Source organism: Diachasma alloeum, unplaced genomic scaffold (genome assembly GCF_001412515.2).
Source record: "Diachasma alloeum isolate Michigan unplaced genomic scaffold, Dall2.0 Dall_scaffold_00277, whole genome shotgun sequence".
NCBI classification, from domain to species: Eukaryota; Metazoa; Arthropoda; class Insecta; order Hymenoptera; family Braconidae; genus Diachasma; species Diachasma alloeum.
In genome coordinates, this window is record NW_021680416.1 from 629,438 (window position 1) to 651,283 (window position 21,846).

A 21,846-nucleotide genomic window follows, 5' to 3' on the forward strand; every position below is an offset into this window, starting at 1 on the left:
AAAGAAAGTGTTAACCAATCTGACCCTTGTTCCAAGTAAAAACCGAAAATCTGACCCTGTGGCCGCCGGTGAAAATTTTTTTTTCAGTTTTCACTTTTTCCACATTTTTATTTGGACAATGCATGCAAGCGGAGGGGCAAGAGTGGCTAGAATAGATTCTGCAACCTTCTCCGCTTGTTGGATAAAAATGTCAAGCCTCCGCATACATGCATCTCCCCTCCACCCTCCCGTGAAATGTCGATTTTCGAGATTAAAAAAAAAACAATAATTGCATTTTTTATTTCAATAACGCATGAGTAAATAGGGATACGAACGCAGATTTACTATAGGCCCATAGAATTACGGGGACCGGCAAGGATTTGGAAAGTCTGAATGCAAGTCCTGCTTACACCTAACAAGTGCTGAAGTGGGACATAACCAGAGGTAGAAAGGTCTCGGAAGCACTTGGGAAGAGGCTTCCCAAGACCTATCCAGTTCTGAACGAAGAGACCTAAGTAGAATTTGTCAGGTCCAATTATTCGACTCGGGGTAGTGAAGCGGTAAACCGAGTTAAGTCGATTTTGACTATTAGCCAGTTTTTGCTGAATATCTCGGAATCTAAGAGAGATAGCAAAATTTTTCTCGTGACTTTTTTTATAACGCTCTATTGGCTCTACAAAAAAGGTCGTGACAAAAATCTTTCTATCTCTTTTAGATTCCGAGATATTCGTCAAAAACTAGCCAATAGTAAAAATCGACTTAAGCCGGTTTACCGCTTCGCTACTGAATTGATCATTATCATTTATGAAAACAACCGAAACCGAAATTTTATGATATGGTTAAACGACACATTTTTCACATGTCACATCAACAGCGCTATGTGTCTCAAGTCATACATGTGTCAGATTTTGTCAATTAAGAATTACACAAATGAATGATTTCGGTTGAAACGTCATGTGACACTCAAATATCTGTTCTTCTAGTTTCTTTATTGGTATTGTTACATGATTACTGATACATTATCCACTCCTCCATACATTATTTCTGCAAGCTTATTCATAGCAATGAATAAAAAAACTCGTCTTTCATTTGATCAAGAGCATCAAGATACCGTTGGATTAATAATCATGAATGCTGGATCATCGATGTAAAAGTGTCCCTTGAATAGATTCTCTGCGGAACTCGTATCACTTTCCCAAATATTTGTCAATATTCTTATGCTTTTCTTGGAGAGATCACTGTTGAAATACAATGATCTGTTTTTGAGACGGAAGTCAAGATCGCTTGTATTTGCCACGTGCCCCTAGAAATCAAAATAAATTGTGAGGTTAAACTAGAGAGTTTTATCTTTAAGGATGTTTAACCTATCAAGGGGACAACTCAATTGAAAAGAAAAATAAAATTGACTAAAAAAAAAATAATAAAATTGTTGACGTTACAAATTATTGTTCTTATCAAATTAGAAGTGTTATGGCGTACTTTTCCGGTCTCAAAAACAATAATTAAAGTAAATGTTCATAAATAATAAAGGATTTGTGACTGCGGTGGTACCAGTCGAATTTTGATCGGGCAACATCGCACGCTTTGGCTAGTAGTGGGGTTGTAACAGTGAGATGAATGTTTCTGTGTTATACGTGTCCATATGCTTCCAGCACTGAATTATCGTCACCGACTTTACCGACCTCGATCAGCTGTTGTATGGTGTTGTCGCGTTGCTCGACTCGTAATGGCGGTCAAATTTTTTGTAGAGAAATTCGAAAATCAATCGAAGATATCACGCCTATATGACCCGGTCCCCGACTTGTTCTCGCCGGCGATAGATTCTCCATAGTCTAAACTAAATGGCTTGTGATTTTTTTTCAATATCTTCAGCGTCTAACCCATGCAACATCTCGATCAAAGCTCACACGGTCACGTTTCTTCCCTAAGCGTAATATTACAAGAAGTGATTTTTAGAAATTAATTTCTCATTAGGATGCTCCGATTGAAGGATTAAGATTATTATTAACGTGCGGCTCTAATATGAACGTGACATGAGACAATATCAAAATTATGGCGAATAATATCGGTTTTGGCTAAGTATACTTAAGCTGAAGGAAAAGGTGGATTCGAGTGAAAAGTTTTCATTTCTCCATCATGACAGGCATTTGGAAGAATCTACATTAAGAAAGGAGTTTGAAATTCATCCGGAAAATCTTAATTGGTTCTTTTTGATGCATCCAATTCTACCCCGTCGGGTTTCTGAGGCAAAATAATATAAATTTGAAGAATAATTACTTACCGCCGAAACTGGACATCCTTCTGGGATCCCAAGAAGCTCTCGTACCAAGATTATGATGCTGTCATCTTGCAGGTTCTCGCTTTCATCGCAGAGGAAGACTGAACCATCAAACATATGTTTCCAGCTAACCCAGAACATATTTTGGTCCAGGTATTGAACCGTGTAATCAAGCTACATCAGAAGAATGAACTATTACACGCTCGGAAATATTTCATAGAAAAACCTAGCGAATTCGATAGAACATTCTATTGCACTTCTATTAAACATATGTGCCATTGAACATTTGGATTGAAAAAAACATGCAGATAGGCTGTGGCATTTTTGGTAGAATCAGCTGAAAACTAGGGGAGGGTCGGGCAAAATGGGACGTATTGAGATTTTCTCCAATTGTTAATATGTTCAGTTATAAATGAAGATATTGACAATTAGAGAAGATCACGAAACGTCCCATTTTGCCCGACTCTCCCCTAGTAGAAAGTTCATGATAAGTCTTGTAGAATTTTCTAGCTAAATCGCTATTTTTTTCTATATAATTTTTTCGTACGTGTAATGGAACACAAGATACAATATTTTGATTTGGGGATGTGATTTTGTTGCGGTTGTGTAAATAAATAAATTCATGATCCGAAACCTTTGCAATTGGAAGTCGTCGGAAACGAAAGTGGGTATTCATTAACTAGAAACATTAGTCGTTAATTAATAAAAATTTTGAAAAAAATCAGATGATAGTCGTCTCATGCACGGCTGCATGGTTCTTCTTCAGATGGATAATGTTTCAAGTGGTTCTATCCGGAATGTACAACAATATTGTATTCGGATTACGCACCCTTATGGGACTGTCTTCTGGTATGTCCTTCTTATATTTGATAGCAGCAAACGGCCAAGAGTACGAGTCTCGTGCTTTTGTAGATCTTGTACCGTTCCACCAGGAGTTCTCCGGGATTTCGAAATGATCTCCACGAATATCAATGTGATTTTATGACGTGGCTGGTAACTGAAACTGAGGTTGTCTCGATTATCTACTGCAAAGTACACTTGTCTTCAATATTTATCATCTTTGAAGTTTATACGGAGAAAAAAGTGGGAAAAAAATGACCGAACTGACTTGTTTTCCCTGGCGCGAATTGGGATCACTGATTTCCCAATAGGCTAGTGTGAATACGAAGACGAAAATATAAATCATATCTTATGGGAATATCCGAAGTACACTAATACTAGAGAAATAATGGTTAGAAAATTACGCGACAAAAACTTTTTCGTCAGAAGGCCCGTAAACCGCGATCTAACCGAGCGAAGCGAGAAAAATTGCATTCATTACACGGTCCAAAAGTATTTTCTGACGAATGTGATCATCGGCCTCGCCTTCGGCTCGGCTTACAAAGCCACCTTCGTCAGAAAATACTTTGTGGACCTTGTGATGAAAATAACTATTTTCCACCATATTATGCCGGGGAGTTTTAGGCCAGACTAGACAAAAACTCGCTCGTCATTATTACGGAATTCCTGGACAAATGTTCGATTAAAATATAGAGTCAATGTAACCTGAGTCTTATGTACGAAAACCATGTATATTGTTTATTGCATGCAAATTAAACCGTTCAGGTTTAAAAATGCTTAATAAAAAAAATGACTTGTTTCGGAACAGTATTGAGATAAACATTCCTCAATCTATTTGAATTTTCAATGGAATCATGAGCATTCAGTGCGAATCATGCTGAAATTTCAATCAATTGAAAATTTGAAAACAGGGGGAAAGACGTTGGAGAAGAATTTCCAACGTCATGTAATCGTGGAGCGGAATCCATTTATAGGTCTTTTTCACTCTATATTGGAGCAAAAAATACGAGGAAATAGTGAATTATTGCTCAATATACTTGATTCAAGTATATTATTCTTGGTTCAAATATATTTTCGTAACATAGCGGTAAACCGGGTGAAGTCGATTTTGACTATTGTCCAGTTTTTGAGGAATATCTCGGAATCTAAAAGAGATAGAAAAATTTTTGTTGAAACATTTTTTGTAGAACCAATTGAGGGCTATGAAAAGGGCCATGAGAAAAATGTTACTACCTCTCTTAGATTCCGAGATATTCATGAAAAACTGACCAAAAGTCAAAATCGACTTGACCCGGTTTACCGGTTGGTAACTGATTTTATAGGGGAGGGTAGGGCAAAACGGACCATACGGGCAAAACGAACTGCAGGGCAAAACGGATCACTAGGGCAAAACAGACCACCGACAAAAAATTGATAATTTTTTTTTTGCTTCCGAATGGAGCAAATTCGAAGTCATTTGTGATTTGAGGTGATTAGCAAATCTGATGAAATTGCGGTTCAATAACACTTATTGTCTATAAAATCCCTGTGATGATTACGATCCAAGAAACTCACTTTTAATTCAACACATTCGGTGTTCCTGATTTGAAGGGGAATAAAAAACAAAAATTACCAATTTTCTGTCAGGGGTCCGTTTTGCCCTCCCGGTCCGTTTTGACCTACCGTCCCCTATTATTTTTTTCTGTATTCATATAGTAAAATTTATTCAACTTTCCTCTCCATCTACATAATTCATATAATTTCAAAAAAATTACATTCAATATTACTTACGTGACTTGTCCGCGGTTCAGCAAACGCCGAAAACTGCGTCGTAAATATTATAAAACACGAATAAATAAGGAACTTCATGGTTGCGATGGAATTTGAAGAGTGAACTATTCTCATTGTCAACGCCTCCTTATATATTCCCAAAATGTTGCCAATTGTCTATTGAGTTGCCAGCACATTCTCTTTATTCATGTTAACGATACAGAATTCCCCTTTAATAACAGGATACGGTTACGGGAATGAGTACTCATTTCATATCGTATTATAGATAAGCAGCAGTACCTAATTGCCTGGAAAAAATGGAAAAGGTAATGTCAATATGAGAGAGCTATTTTTAGTCTCTTATCATAAGAGCACTTGATTGTATGTCAAAACTACTCGGCTTTATTCAAAGTAATCAAAAAAAATGTTTGTGAAAGAATGTTTGTGGAAGCCTGATTCTCAATAACAACATTGAGCACCCATATTCCAATCTTCAGAGAACTTTTGATCTATTTGTATTTTTGTAACTAGCATGATTTTTTTATACACTGATAGAAAGGATCAGTTACTATTAAAGAATGGATTCGATTGGAGATGAGAGTCTATTCGGTCGTATCAAATGTTCATTCGTTAATAGTTAACAAATGCATATTTAAGGAGGCTTGTTTGACTCGATTTTCACCTTTCAAGTGAATCATTCATTAACTATTAACGAATATTCATTTGGTTATATTCAACTGTACCATTCGTTAATAGTTAACGAATCTCGTTTGGAATAAATGAACCAGTCTATCAGTATAGATGACCTGGACACATAAGAACTGAATGCTAATCATGTGTCTATTGTTGCTCACAAAGAACATGAAATTCTATTCATCGCCACTACACGTGCGTGAGTATCTAAACAGAGAAAAAAATTCAGTTTTACAAGTTTTTCTGATTTTAAGAAACTAATGGTTCTAAAGTACAATTTATTGTCCATAGAATAGGAACACAAAAATTTTTTATTCCCTTTTCAAGACGTTTGTGTCATTAAATTTAAGTCATTTTTCAAGTCCCAAATTAGGACATTAAAAAATACATTCTAGGCATTCTAAATGGTTTGTTTACAACTTTCAGACAAAAAAAATTGAAAAATGCCAATATCTCGTAAATTTTGTAGGAACAGGCATATGTATTTTGAAAGAACTACATAGGAGACATCAAGACGAATATTCTAAAAAAAATTGAAATTGGATTAATAGTTTTTGAGATATTGAACCATATAGTTTTAGATAGAAAATTGAATATCTTTAAGACTACTAATTCGCTTTCGCCCACCTGAAATCTCAGCCTGTAATATCGTAAGAGCTAAAATCATACCAAATTTTATCTTCCTATCTTAATTTTTTCAAGCGTTATCGTGTTTACATCAATTTTATCATAAAAATAGAAAATATCAATTACTAGGCGACTCGCAGTAGTTAGCGAGGCATATTAATAGGCCTCATAGCTAGGCATATTAGGCATATTATAAGGAATATTGTGACGCAAAAAAAGTTCATTTGATACAGTAGTTTCCGAGAAATTGAGAAAAGAAAATTTTTTCGGAATCGCTGTATTTCAAAAACTATTGGGCCGATTGAACCAAAATTTCGCGCAGATGTGCTCCCAAACAATACCAATTGTGACCCAAAATTTAAGATTTTTATCTATCACTTTAGTCCTCTTTCTATGAAAATTTGAAAAAAATCCCAGAATTTTGCACGCACATACAGACGTACATATAGACATTCTCTAAAAACATCATATTTCAACGTTTCATGACAATCTAAGTCATTTCCAAGCGAAATGGGAGAATCGAAAAATCGACAAATTACAAAGCTTCCATTCGAACGCAAAAATTGTAAAATTTATCCGGAATTTCGTCCAAAATTCCACCAGCGAAACTGAATTTTTACTCCAAATCTACGAATTTTTCTGTAATAGAGAAGAATAATTTAATCAAATACTGTACTGTGATTTTACAATCTCGCCCCTTCCCATGTCGTTTGTTCTCATAAAAATGTCCAATATGTCATAGATCGGCATCAATCATTACTTTAGTAATATTATGAGACGTTGCATCTTACAGTAATTTAGATTTATTCATCATAATTGAAATTTGAAATAATATAAAAACATAATAATTGGTAATTTAATTGGTCTTTTAATTGGTAATTTAATTTCTCAATTATTGGTTGATAAAATCATTCGGAATTGGAAAATTTAAATTGATAGTTAGTTTTATAATCAAAAAATTGGTGAGTAATATTAGTAATTGACTCATTCAAAATTTAACTGTACTTCAAAATTTCGATTATGCCGATGTCTACAATAAATTTTTTTTACTGGAAATTCCAGTAAAAAAAATTCTAGATGTTCTCTTTTGTCCCAAAAATTCTCTATTCATTTTAATTCGTCGTTCCCCGTGAGTTTTTTTTTATTAGTTTCCCGTGAGTTGCTCTATCCCATTGTTGATCCGATCCAAAATGAAAAATCTTTCCACTCCGTGATACAGCGAATTTACCACACGAAAGGATGATTGAGGTGGACATACACTAACGTGTCAAGCTGGAACGCGTTCGCCAGTAAAATTAGCGATAACACAGACGAGCTGACCCGTACACGTTCAATTTTCAAGCAGGTGTGCGGCGCTACAGCCCGCGGGTTAACGATCCTGGTCTTCAGCCACGCGAGCAAACCAAAGTACTAGTAGCTTCCACTATACCTGTATTTGTTGGGGGTTGAAGGGACGGGAAGGGTCGCTGTGGACGCACCACAAACGTCGTGGCACCATGTGCTACACTATTGGCCCGACCATGCGTTGACCCGCACTCCTTGATTTAGAATATCGCTGCCCACATATCCGACTGAGTGCATCTTTTTCCGTTACTATCTCGACGGGTGTACTTTACAATTGTCGAAATTAAACCCGTTACTTCACTTCAAATATTTGGAGAACTGACAAATGAATTTTTTATGATTTAATTTCTTCTCTCCTTGACAAATATGTGGAGAATATACGGCGAAACCAAGTTGTCCGTATTTGAGTCAAGATATTGTAACTTGATTTGATGGATATTATGAGGAATATCTTGACTTTAAAAAAATTGTGGAATTGTGGAATTGCGGAATCTCCCTTACATTCCGAGATATTCATTGAAAACTGGTCAATAGTCACAATTGACTTGCATCGTTTTACCAATTCGCTACTGAATTATAAACAATTGATGGAAAAAAGGAATATCGAATTTGACAGGAAAACGGGCATAACGAATGTGGCATCCACACATTATTCAAACAAATCCACCAAACTTGAAAAAAGTCCGAATGAAATTATTTGTAACTCAAGACTATCATTAACAATATGCAACAGGAAACCAAAAACTTTTTCTCCGTATAAACAACCATGTTACAGCTCCAGAGATAACTCCACCCAACAATTAACTTCATCTCCCACTCGAATATGAAGAGTTCCACCTGCAATATCTCCCGAGCCTCCTGTCCGCTAACTGCGCTCCGGAATAATGCAATCATAACTGCAATAATGAAATTGCGTCCGCCCCAACTCCCGAATTCACTCATTGAGAAGTGCCCAACGACTTATCTCATCATCCCATGAATTCCCAAGACTCACCAGCAACGCGCCAAAAAACATTAGCATAAACAAGACCACAACAAAAGCCGGATGCATTTCCCGACACGAAAAGAGGAAAAAACAAATTCTAAAATATAGCAATGCTCAAAAATTCTTGCGAAGACAGGAAGCAATAGCCCACAAATGTGTTTCCATATTTTACCCACCTCCGTCTCTCCATTTTATACAGTATTCTGAATGCCGTATACCGGGAGAGGCTCCCTCTTTAGCAGAAGCGATTTATTTCGAAATATTCCGTACATAGTAGTTGGATTGAAGCCAAAAACGGAATCGAGCGATTCACTGAAAGAGACCGTGAGTGGGTGGGAGGGAGGGCGTTAAGTGCATAACCAGAGCGAGAAGACTCAACAGAGGGGAATCCAAATAGAGAAGTGAACCGACGCAATCGTCCTGGATTACGTGAGAGAAGGGTCCTGGAGGATTAAGGACATGGGACAGACTGGAAAATAGTCAGTTATATGCAAAGAATACCTACCGAGTGTTCCTTTGACGCTATAAATTGCAAATGGCCCGATCGTTTACAGTCAATTTGGAGTAATTGAATTTTTATTGGATTGCTCAGTCACTGACATTAAATTTCATTACGCTACTTTAATTGAACATAAAAGGGCGTGAGAGGACAACGCTGAAGGACACGGGCGATTACTGCGCGGGGAAAAAAATGAGGAATCGGTGATATATTTATTGACAAAATTTAGTGAAAACTGATGGATGAAAAAGGGGAGTTTCATGAATAATTCAGTAGTCATTTTTAGGGGAGTGACTTTGAATTGAATTAAGGGAGGGAGGAATCGATCAATGCTCTCGGTAGTAGGAAGACAGCAGTTCTCCAGTTTCCTTGGATTTTTAATCAAAAGATACTTGTACACTGTAAATTACGATTCTCAAAATTGAAAATCAATTCGGTTTAGAAAGCACCCATCACAATCGCAATATACTGATTTTTTCCTACAAATATCTTCTTCTGAATCCGTCTACTTACAAAAATGCGCAAGAAAGCTCTTTTTATCCGTCGATAATATTCGCTTTTCTCAATGAAGTAATCAATTGAAAGTATTGAAATTAAATGATAAAAGTACTTGAGAGAAGTTCAAAAATTACTTTTCACCAGTACCTCTGGTACTTGTGAAAAGTACTAAAAGTACTGGCAGAAACTAGTGAAGCTACTTCCTCCTAGCATTGTTGAAAATTTTCATCTGAATTTTCCGTGCCAAATTTCAGAAATTTTTATCATGTTCAAGTTCCACTGAATTTTCAAGAAATCTTGTCATTGAAAAATCAAATATTTCATTGATTTTCTGTTCAAATGATCTGGAAATTAATAAAATAATTGATTTTTCAGTTCAATTATTCTGTGAAAATTTAGAAAAATCAGGAAAATTCAGAGAAAAATGGAAAATTTATGTTATTTTATTTCTGAATATTTATGTTCTACTGAAAATTTAATCAAGTTATGAAATTTCTATCTCACTCCTACTTGAAACTTGAAATTTTATAACCATTTTTTCCCTAAATTCGATTCAATGTCACTCTTATAAGATTTTCTATTATATCTTCCATGAAATTTCAAAAAAATTCCAACAGTGTATTTCTACTTGATCGGTAGAGGTGGTACTTCCCTCAAGGATACAAAAAGTACTTGGGAAAAGTACTTCTCGAACTGTTCACCAGCGAACTTTCCCGAAGTACCGGTCGGTGCTGCTGAGAAATACATTTTTCTTTGGATCTAGCTCAAGAATATTGCCCTGTCGGTACACAACACCCTCTGTGCTTCAAAATTGTAGAAAATTCCCCTCAAGTTTTTCCGCATACACTTGGAGCATTACAGTGTTAATTTTACGGCAACTTTTCTCTCCGTTTTAAAAATAGTGCAACATCCCTTCGATCTCTATCACTATACATATACTCGGATGTAGCCTCGCCCTTGTGTATATACCAGGCAACAGTCATGATTTATGGTATATTCCTGAAAGAGTTAATGGAAGCAAAATAGCACCGGGGCACCATGAATCCTTCCATATCGGTGAACATTATTGATGGCAAGGCCTCGATACTGAACGCTATCTACCCATACACCGGAGAGACCATAATTTATTGGCGAGAACTGTTGACTATTAATACCTACCTGGCACCAGAAAATTTCATATTTTCCGAGTGTGGATGAAAAGATGGGGCATATATGTCAGTTTTACTATAGAAAAACTAGGTTTCATTCTATTTTTTAGTGGCGCGGGAGGGGGAGAGGGAATTTTGTTAGCAATTGGAAGATAAATCTGTCGGGTGCATGATACGTTCTGCATTCGCTATGGGGAAATTGTTTTATCATGAAGGGGGATCGTAGGTGTATCAGATAATTTTGTTTGCCGAACGGAGTTGAGTTGTTTTTATTCATGAAACTGTTTTCTGTCGATTTTTCCGTGATGAGACTCTGTTTTGAAAGCTTTTCAGTATCAATTGAATTCAATTTGACGAAGCTATTGATGATTGTCGTGTACTGATCTGGCATATGAGTCGATTTTTATCAATTATTTTCGATGTTTTCAATGTTTCAGTTCTACCGCCACACTTACCTGGCTGAATACAGGATCGTCAACCTGCAAACTTTGTGAGTATTTAATGTACTTCTCACTCACTGCTACTTTATAATAATCTACAGTGATAGACTGATTCATTTATTCCAAATGAGATTCGTTAACTACTAGCGAAAGGGCGCTTCGCGCCCGTCGCTAGATTATATTGTATTATATTAATTTATTTTATTGTTTTCTTTCCAATTTTTCTTTCCGGTTAGATTAAATTAAATTTATTGGATTCTATTCCCATTGTAGTATACAAATTGTAGGAACAGTTTTTCTCATTTTTAAATGAAGAGATATTTATGTTAAATAATATCAGTATAATATAATAATTCCTCTCAATGAAATCAGATCATGAAAATGAAATTTTAAAATTTTAAATTTTTGAAAATTTCCAAATAAATCAAAATAACGATTATTGCTATCGCCTTCATCTTCGAACTCGATCAAAAGGACATCCAAACAAATTTTTTAAGCCATCATTTAATCAATTCAGAATATTTTTTTTAGTCATCGTGGGACAACCGATTTTCGAAAAAAAAATCGAAAATTAACAAAAATAGTCTATGAATTAAATTTGAATTAATGACGATTGATAGGGCTCAACAATACCTACATTTAAGAAAAAAGACTCAATTCCATCCATTCATTAGCGAACAATTGATGAAAAACTTTGTCACAAATCCAAAACTTAAATTTGAACGATTTAAAATTTTTTTCTGGGTCTTTTAAACCCAAAACACATTCATCTTATAATCACCCCCTACAGGTCGATCTCCTCACGTCCGGAGGAACGTTGATAACCTTCAAAATCATCGACTTTGTTCCAAAAACCAGAAACTTTTCTCCAAATGATCTATAAACAAGCTGCTTACCCTACGCAAACCTCCTGTAATATTTCACACTTACCTCAAGTAGAAAATTTTTGATTTGCATTTTAATCTCGACGCAAGACCCCTGTGTCTGCACATACAAATGTATGTGCAGCGCAAATTACGAAGTGCGCCAGAATTTAATCCGCCTTGCCCCCGTGGTTTTCTCTGTTTCTACCACTGGTCCTTCAGACGGCGACCCACTGAGCTTTCCTCTGCCACCTCCAGTTAAATTTGTACATTAACTTGGTATCCGAGTGCAGGAAAGGAGCGAGCGAGAGAGAAAAATCATCTCCTGATTAAGGTAGCGAGGATTTACCGTGGCTTAACCTTAGGATTTTCACGAACGTTAGCTATTTTTTTCTTCTTCTTCAGCAGTCATCACCGCAATTTGTGAATTTTTTTGCATTCAAATGTACTCATCCTTATTTCCATTTTGTTTCCTTTTTCATTTAGCAAATTCCTTCTTTCCGGGTACAAAGAATCCACTTAAATAGAAACCCTGGGAGAAAATTCTCGGGCTTGTTTTTTTTTCCACTCCGGGGGGAAGAATTGCCGTCATTCTGTGGTCGTCGACGCAGCAGAAGCCTTCATTTCTCTCAACGGTATTTCTCAACGTTGAGCTCATCTTCTGTATACCGGAAGGAAGGGTTTTTGCCCGTTGCCGACGTCACTTACAAAGACGGTAATAACGAACGTCTAAGCGCTCTAGACACCTGAATGTCTTGGCGTTCGTCTAATTGTTGAGTCGGGATGAGAATGCATTGAATAAGGGAGCCATTGTTTTCGTTCCATCTGGATGGGTTTGCTGATGGACGAAATGGGATTATTATATTCTGGGATTCATGCAGCTGAATCGAAAGGTTTCGGTCATCATAGAATAGAGCAGAATAGAATAGTTTTACTTGAGGCCCTCAGACGCAAAGATTGTAATCAGATCCGTTACGGGGAGACTACTAGGGGAGGGTGGGGCAAAACGGCCCCCCTTCAATTGTCAATAACTTGTGAATGACATTGTGAAAATTCCCAGTTTCAACTTCATTTTGAAGATAATTTTTCATTCTTCAAAACGAGCTCTAACTCATCCCAATCGGATTATTGAATCGGAAAATATTGACGATTGAAGGGGGGCCGTTTTGCCCCATCCTCCCCTATAAGTTTTAAAAGTCGTGGGTTATTGGAGTGAGACTTTTCATACATTGAAAATCGATTATATAGATCTGAAAACGAATATTTAGTGCAAAAAAACTTTTGTTTTATTGCTCGTTTGCCCGAAAACGTTTAAAAGGCCAAAAGCAGTCCAGGGCCTCCAATTTGTAAGCTACAAGGGATGTTTTTTTTTTAATTTTCAGAAAAATATGTGGAATATAACAATTACGAGCTAGTTTTTTTTAAATTCGCCTCTTACATGGCTAAATTAGCTTTTTTAATTTTTTTTTTGCACAAATAGTGAATTTTTTACATGAAAATAACCGAAATCAGCTGTGTAGAAATCGAATTTCAGAAAACTGGCTCGTAATTGTTGTTCCACATATTTTTCCGAAAATTTTCAAAAAAAAAAATCTTTTGTAGCTCAAAAATTGGAGGCCCTGGACTGTTTTTAGGATTTTAAGCATTTTCGGGCAGACGAACAATAAACAATTTTTTTTTTGCACTAATTATTCGTTTTCAGATCTATATAATCGATCTTCAACGTATGCAAAGTCTCACTCCAATAACCCACGGCTTTTAAAACTCACAGTAGTTTCCCCTTAAGGGCAATACGATTGTTTACACGAAATTCATGCAAACGACTATAGGATGTGATGTTTTTTAGTTTTGTTTTTGCATAAAACCACATTATTTTTCCAATTATCTGATTAATTTATTCATTCACTGTGTAGATTATTATTATGAATATTATAATTGGGGGCACCATAAAAATTATAGTACCCCCAATAATCTTTCCGATGCTGATCGATAATTTTTATAGTACTAGTACACAAATTTTTTGTAGAAAATTTCTCTATGTGTGAATTTTCGTCTGAATTTTCCATGCCAAATTCCGAAAATTTTTATCATGTTTCACTGAAATTTCCAGAAATTTTGTCATTGAAAAATCAAATATTCCTGTCATTTTCTGTTCAAATGATCTGGAAATCAATAAAATACTTGATTTTTCAGTTCAATTATTTTGTTGAAATTCGGGAAAATCAGGAAAATTCAGGAAAAAATTAAAATATCTTGTCATTTTGTTCCTGAATATTCACGTTCCACTGAAAATTCAATCAAGTTGTGAAATTTCCATCTCATTCCCACTGAAAACTCATGAATTTCCGTGAGTTCTACTTAGAATTTGAAATTTCATAACCATTTTTTTCCGTATCCATTTTAATTCGATACAATGTCACTCTTATGAGATTTACTACAATATTGCCCATGAAATTTCAAGAAATTTCCAACAGTGAATATGGAATTCCCGTCACCAACAGTTTGCACGTCGTCAACTCGACGTTGATTCAATATTCGTGGTGTCGTGACTCAAGGAGATCTCAGGGTTCTTATTAGAAGAGGTTATTACGCTGTGAGTTGGGGGAAATTGAAGTGGGGAATTGATGACGAATTAGTTTCAGAAGAAAAGACTACTTATTCCGAGCCTCAAGTGCTATAATTTGCATAAACAGTGGAATCGATCGTTACAGACTCATGAAATTCGTTACAATTAATGTCTTCAAGTGATATTTTGAAATGACTGCTGAATAATTTATAAATTGAGTTTTTAATAATCCCTTGCGACGGAACAGCTCCCCTTAACTTCAGAATATTTCTGTTTTTGAACTAAACATGAAAGGATACCATGTAACATGAAATAACGGAAAAATATAAAAAAGAAAAGCGACTATGTAAAGGTATACGTTAGGGGAGAAGAAAAAAATGGAGCAGAATGAATGAGTCAAAGGGTTGACACGAAAAATTGCAGTGTTCCAGCTTGTCCATCGCGAAAGGTCTATTTATGTAGTACTCCGCACATTTTTTATGCACGACTTCACAGGAAATTCCATCGCAAATTGAGTCCTATAATTAAATGGAAGTGGTTCATCACAATGAGTAAACACAAAGGGCTGAGTATGAGAATGAATGACTGAAACCTTTGACAGGTGATAGTTATTAATTAATGAGCAAAGTGATGGAATCATAAAAAACTAGAGATTGCAACACTCAATTGCACTGACCTAGATCCTGAAGCAGACTGTCCGGGGATCGCATGCCGAAGTCTATCAACAGGAAAACGGATAATAAATCTCAAATATACTCATCACGATGGAAGATAGTGCTCTCTCCCCGAGGGCATTGAGTAAGGCCTTTATCAATGCTGAACGTAACTCAATCGACATACTCTCATAGAAAATATAGCTGTACTTGAGAAAATTTGGGTGAATTGTTCGGGAAAGGACCTTGAATTCGATTTAAGGGGAAAAACACGATGGAATTTAAATTTTCTCTGGAAATTCAAGTGAAGGGCCAATTTTTTAGCAGCAGAAAGGCGGAAATTTCACAATTTACATGAACTTTTAAGTGAAAATAAATCAAAAAACAAAAATAAATTTTTGCAAAAAAACTCGGCAAGAAAAAATGGAAATCTCTATATTATAGAAATCTAAATCGACTTAAATCGACCTAATCGAAAGTAAGGGTCAGGAGGGCCAGAGTAAGGGTTATGGGGATCAAAATAAGGGTCGCGAGGGTCAGAATAAGGGCCACAAAGGTCAGATTAAAGGCCACGAGAGTCATATTAAGGGTCCAAATAAGGGTCATGGGGGTTTGGGTGAATTTTCTGGAAAAGGACCTTGAATTCCATTTAGAAGGAAAAAGTTAATGAAATTTAAAGTTTCTCTGGAAATTCAAGTAAAGGACCAATTTTTTAGCGGCAGAACGGTGGAAATTTCACAATTTACATGAATTTTTAAGTGAAAATGAATCAAGAACGAAAATAAATTTTTGCAAAAAAATTCGCCAAGAAAAAATGGAAATGTCTATATTATAAAAATCTAAATCGGCTTCTAGTGTTGAAAATTTGGTATTCGAAATTGAGACTTCGAAAATCAAGGTCACAAGGGTCAAAATAAGGGTCACGAGGGTCAAATTAAGGGTCAGGAGGGCCAAAGTAAGGGTTATGGGGGTCAAAATAAGAGTCTTGAGGGCATAGTAATGGTCACGAGGGTCAAAAAACGGGCCACAAAGGTCAGATTAAAGGCCACGAGAGTCAGATTAAGGGTCCAAATAAGAGTTATGTGGGTCATGACTGAACTAATCAAAATAAGGGTCTCTATATATCTTTTCTATATTATAAAAATCTAAGTCGACTTTTGGTGATGAAATTTTTGCACAGGAAATTAAGACTTCAAAATTAAGGGTCAAAAATAAGGGTCATGAGGGTCAGATTAAAAATCATGGGGGTCATATGCAGCAGGGGGCGTAGCCCCCTAGTTGTTTCGCAAAAAATAGCAAAATTCACACTTCGCGTTAAAACGCGATGTTATATAACATCATTGTGGGTAGTCGTAATCAAGTTGAAATTGAAGTTGCGCAACTGCGTCCCTTGATATTGGAGAGCATCAGTTGTCGAGCTTAAGATCTAAGTCCGTAAGCTGGGTTTGCATACATTTTACATCGAGAAAATTTAGGTACGCCAAGTCACAAAATCGATCCAACGTAAGCAGTTGTCAAGCCTCTTCAGTTGTTAACGAACGTCGCAAAGTTGTCACTCTGTTCACAAAGAGTTGTTGTTAACATGCACATTTTAGCATCAATGTTGAGGTGGCTTTTGTTTCTGGAGCATCTAAGTGGTAGTCACTCAGAAAGTTCATGATATAGTGGGATATAACCGCCACCGCACTAGATTTGTACTTGTACTCCTGCTCACATGAAGGAGACAACTTGCTTCATTTCCTGATCGTCAGTCTATTTAACGGTTCCTGCGAGAACTTCATCAAATCTTCATTAAATATCCTTCAATATGGGAGAAGTTTCTTAATGAAACAGAGAAGAAAGGCCTGGAAGATGATTAAAATGCAGAGGAAGCACTGAGAGGTGACGATAAAGAGAAATATAATGATTTTTTATTAGCTGTTTTGTGCATTAATCTTTCAACCTTTCGCAGGCGAAGAAAATAGAGATGCAACGGATGCATTAAAAAAATAATGGTAATTTTGTTTTTCAATACGGAAAAAATGCATTTTTTTTTACCATGGGAACGCATACGCTGAGAAGGAAAATTTCTAATATTTGAAGTCAATTTGCTTGAGACAATTTTTCCTCAATCACTTAATTCTCTCAAGCATCTCAACTGATGTGGCCCGGGAAAGGTTTCATGTTTTAAAGTATTCCGGTACTCAAGTATGATTTTATCAATGCAAATGCACTACCGCGAATGAACTCACTCAAATTGCGTAGAAAATTCGTTAAGTATTTGTCGTTTTCCTGATTTTTTTATGCACTTTCAATGTTTCGATATATCACTGCGAAAACTAATGTCTAAATTTCAGACACTTTTGTAGACACTTTTCAAGCACTTTTGGGACGATTTTGTAGACATTTTTGAGACATTAAAATGTGTCTGAATCAACGGAGGTATTTCAATTTCAGACACGAAGATGTTTGAAATTAAGATACAGACATCAGTTTCAGATACAAGCGGTGTTTGAAATTTTCAGACATCAGTTAGATTTTCAGACACTTAAAGATTCAGACGTTTTTGCCATTTGCCATCTTAAATTCAGATGGTTGTCAGACACCTAGTTTTTGCAGCGGATGAGTCAACTTTTCAGACATGAGAAATATCTTAAAAATTAATGTTTGAATGGAATTTGCCGTCTGAATCAGGTGAGATATCTTAATAGTGAAATGTTTGAATTGCTCATAAATAACTGAATTTCAGACACAGAAAATATCTGGGAATAAATACCTGAAATTTTTCGGACACAAAAAATGGCTACCATCATTATCAGACAGAAATGGTAGGTGAAATTTTCAGACATTAGTCAGATTTTCAGACACTTTTGAAGATTTAGACGTCTTTTACCATCTGACATGTTAAATTCAGATAGCTGTCAGACAGCTGGTTTTTGTAGTGTATAATGTATTCATAATCCAACGCGGAACGACAGTGATAAATGAGAATTTATTCGGATTCCGTGAAGCGCAAACATTCTGAGATTCAAGTCATTAAAAATAATTTACTTCCCTCAAGTAAATGTAGTTTACATATTAGGAAATTTTTCTCTCAGTATAGAAGCAACGCACTTGCACTCATTGTGAAATCTGATTTAGAAAATAGAGCGAATTTAAGAGCTAGTTAGAGCCAATTAAAAATAATTCAATTTTTGAGGTTATGTTTCACTTTAAAGCACCGCACCGGAAAATGGAGAAGTTGAGAAGTAGCAATCAAGCATTAGTTGACACGATCGAGTGATTGATTTGAGAGCTCGAGATAGGATCCATTTACATGAAGACTAGAGTTGGTACAGAAGTTGGGGAAACTTGAGGGCGAGGAAATGTTAGAAACTACTATCATTGCGCGTCGGAAAACAAATCGTTCCCTGCAGTTTGTATATAACGCAGGGTAAAATATACGTCTTCTATCCAAGTTAGCCAGTGGGAACCAACATGCGCGTTATCCAACATAAGTTCATGTTTACTCGAAGAATGCTCTAACAAAGTTTTCGGGGAAATGAGCTCAGCGCGCTGAAAGATCATTCGTTGATGCTTAACCCGTCAGTAGGCGCGTGATCCTCCCATAGTTCTTTAGGCGCATAGTGAGAGAATCTCTCACAATTGGATCTATTCCCATAAAATATTTTTTATAAAATTATTGGTGCATTCCGGCGAAGATTTTCTTATATCGGAAACAGCGAGTTACTTGAGGCATATAATAATGGTTCCGTTCAATATTTTTAATTTTAAGGTAGACGGCAACAAATAGTCTTGGATCGGGTATATAATATTCCAGAATCCGCGATATTTTCCTCAGGGGTTTGCAGATTTTTCAGAGCGTGAAGGGAGTGTCGTAAGACAATTTCTGATAAAAAAAACTTTTGATCGTTCGGAGTATTTGGCGTGCAGACATTTTTTTTCCGTTTAAAAATACAAAAAGTCTAGTTTTTCACCCTCTCAATACACTGTTGAAAAATTTCAACTGAATTTTTCGAATTTTAGCTTTATTAAACAAATGATAGCTTTACTGAAATTTCACGTCATTTTCTCATTGAAAATTCATGATTTTCATGGAAAAATCCATGGAAATTGTGAATTTCAATTGAATTATTCCATCGAAATTATTGGAAACGAGGAAAAATCCGCAATAGATAATATATTATACCTATATGCTATATCTTGAAAATGTTTGTGAGAGAAAGTCTCATAGCGCGCCTTCCGACAGGTTAACGAACCGCCCACTTTCTGTCGAACAAATATTATTCGAATCTGGTGAATTTTCTCTGCAGTCGATGAATAGCCGGATAACCGTTCAACTGAATATATTCGTTAACAATGAAGGGACTATCTCCTCTGTCGACTGAACTCGTTCATGCTTCGAAATGCGATGCAACGTTTAATGAATTATGCAGGGATGAACACTTCATTTACATATCTCGTCCTGAATTTGTATTTTCCTTGCACGGGTAGCTCCTACGGGAAGAGTAGAAAATGGAATGAAGTGAAGTTAAATTCCGGAGATAGGTGAGTTTATCTTGAAGTCGGAAGGAAAATTGTTGGAGAACGCAACAGAAGTCACTTGATGCGAAGCTAGAGGAGGCACTCGAATTAACTAGCATTTCATTCTGATATCCGTTGCAATTACTTATGCACGAAGAGAGAAATTGAATAAGAAATACCTGGAAAATCACGGCAATGTTATACTGTACGAAAGGTAATCGTGGAGCGAAAGATGATTCAATAAAAAAAGAACTGTTTGTGGAGAATGCTTGACGATGCGTTCGGTAAAAAAAAAACACCTATCGATGCAAAAATTATCCTCCTGTACAGTAAAATTTCCCACACCGTTAGGGTATTTTTTTCTTGTACCCATCTGTACTGAAGGTTATGAAAACGAATGGAAGTGAAATTTTACCGAACGCGTTCGGTAGAAAATATAGTTGCGTTACAAAAAGATTTTTCCGTTTAAAAACGAAATATTTATTAATGTTTCAATAAAATTGATTAATTATTGAAGTTGCTATTTTAAACTGTTCAATTTACGATGATTCCATTCCAATTGTTAATTTCATACTAAATTCAATAGCGAAGTGGTAAAACGGTGCAATCTCGAGTCGAATAATTGGAACTGACAAATTCTACTTAGGTCTTTCCGTTCGAAACTGGATAGGTCTTGGGAAGCCTCTTCCCAAGTGCTTCCGAGACCTTTATACCTCTGGTTATGTCCCATTTCAGCACTTGTTAGGTGTACGCAGGACTTGTATTCAGACTTTCCAAATCCTTACCGGTCTCCGTAACTCTATGGGACTACATTAAATCCGGGTTCATATCCCTGTTTACGCATACGTTATTGAAATGAAAAATGCAATTATTGTTTTTTTTTAATCTCGAAAATCGACATTTCACGAGAGGGTGGAGGGGAGAGGCATGTATGCAGAGGCTTGAAATTTTTACTCAACAAGGGGAGAAGGCTGCAAAATTTATTCTAGCCACCCTGGCCCCACTGCTTGCATGCGTTGTCTCAATTAAAATTGAAATTGTTAACAAATCTGATCCTTGTTTCAAGTGAAATGAAAATTTTTTATTTCGACATTTCTGACGCCTCCTAGGGTGTCATTGGCATTAGAGGAGTCAATAAATACGGAATCAACCTTCACCCGGCTAAAAAATTCGATTTTGGCGAAAGTCGACTTTCCCCTGGAAAAACCGAAAATCTGACCCTTTGGCTCGGGGTGAAAAAAAAACTTTTTCAGTTTCCACTTTTTCCACATACTTTTGAGAGCTCTGAATAGCCCGTCGCTTAAATAGTGGGAATCAACGTTCACCCGGCTAAAAAAATCGATTTTGGCGAAAGTCGACTTTCCCCCTGGAAAAACGGAAAATCTGACCCTTTGAAAATGTGAAAAAAAAACTTTTTCAGTTTTCACTTTTTCCACATACTTTTGAGAGTTCTAAATAGTCCGTCGCTTAAATCATTGGAATCAACGTTCACCCGGCTAAAATAGTTATTTTCATCACAAGGTCCACAAAGTATTTTCTGACGAATGTGGCTTTGTAGGCCGAAATCACATTCGTGGCTATAATCACATTCGTCAGAAAATACTTTTGGACCGTGTGATGAATGCAATTTTTCGTCAGAAGGCCCGTAAACCGCGATCAAACCGAGCGAAGCGAGGTTAGAATCGCGGTTTAGCGGGTCTTCTCACGAAAAATTCAATTTTGGCGAAAATGGACTTTTACCCTGACCCTTGACCCACGTTAAAATGGAATTTTGTTTTTTCGTCTTTTCTGTCACCTCCGAGGGTTTCATTGGCGTCAGGGGGGTCAATAAATACGAAATCAACGTTCACTATTTTTTATTTAACCACCGCCTGCAAACGGGGAGATGAGAATGGCTAAAATATATTCTGCAATCCCGAGTCGAGGATTTGGTTCTGATTGGACGTACACAGGTCTTTCAAGATCTCTCCAGACCTAGATGGACCTGGTAAGTCCTAATCAGTTCTGCGACGTACTTTTCCAGAGACCATTCGAATCCTCAGTTCTTTTCGGTCCTGAGAAGTCCTCCTCGATGCTACCGAGAACGCGTGATTTTACGAGCGGGTGAAGGGGAAGGCATGTATGCGGAGGGTTGAAATTTGTAGCCAACGAGGAGACAGGGTTGCAGAATATATTTTAGCC

The 21,846-nt window shown here is 36.4% G+C and overlaps 1 protein-coding gene across 3 annotated transcripts in view; it reads left to right on the forward strand.

Moving 5' to 3' along the window:
* Positions 1-21,846, forward strand: part of LOC107038124 (venom dipeptidyl peptidase 4) — a 567,343-nt gene that overhangs the window by 389,886 nt on the left and 155,611 nt on the right. For all 3 annotated transcript variants that reach the window (XM_029126098.1, XM_015257032.2, XM_015257031.2), the window contains one exon: positions 11,078-11,130. In XM_029126098.1, coding sequence (XP_028981931.1) covers positions 11,078-11,130 — 53 coding nt within the window. The remainder of the gene's footprint in view (positions 1-11,077; positions 11,131-21,846) is intronic.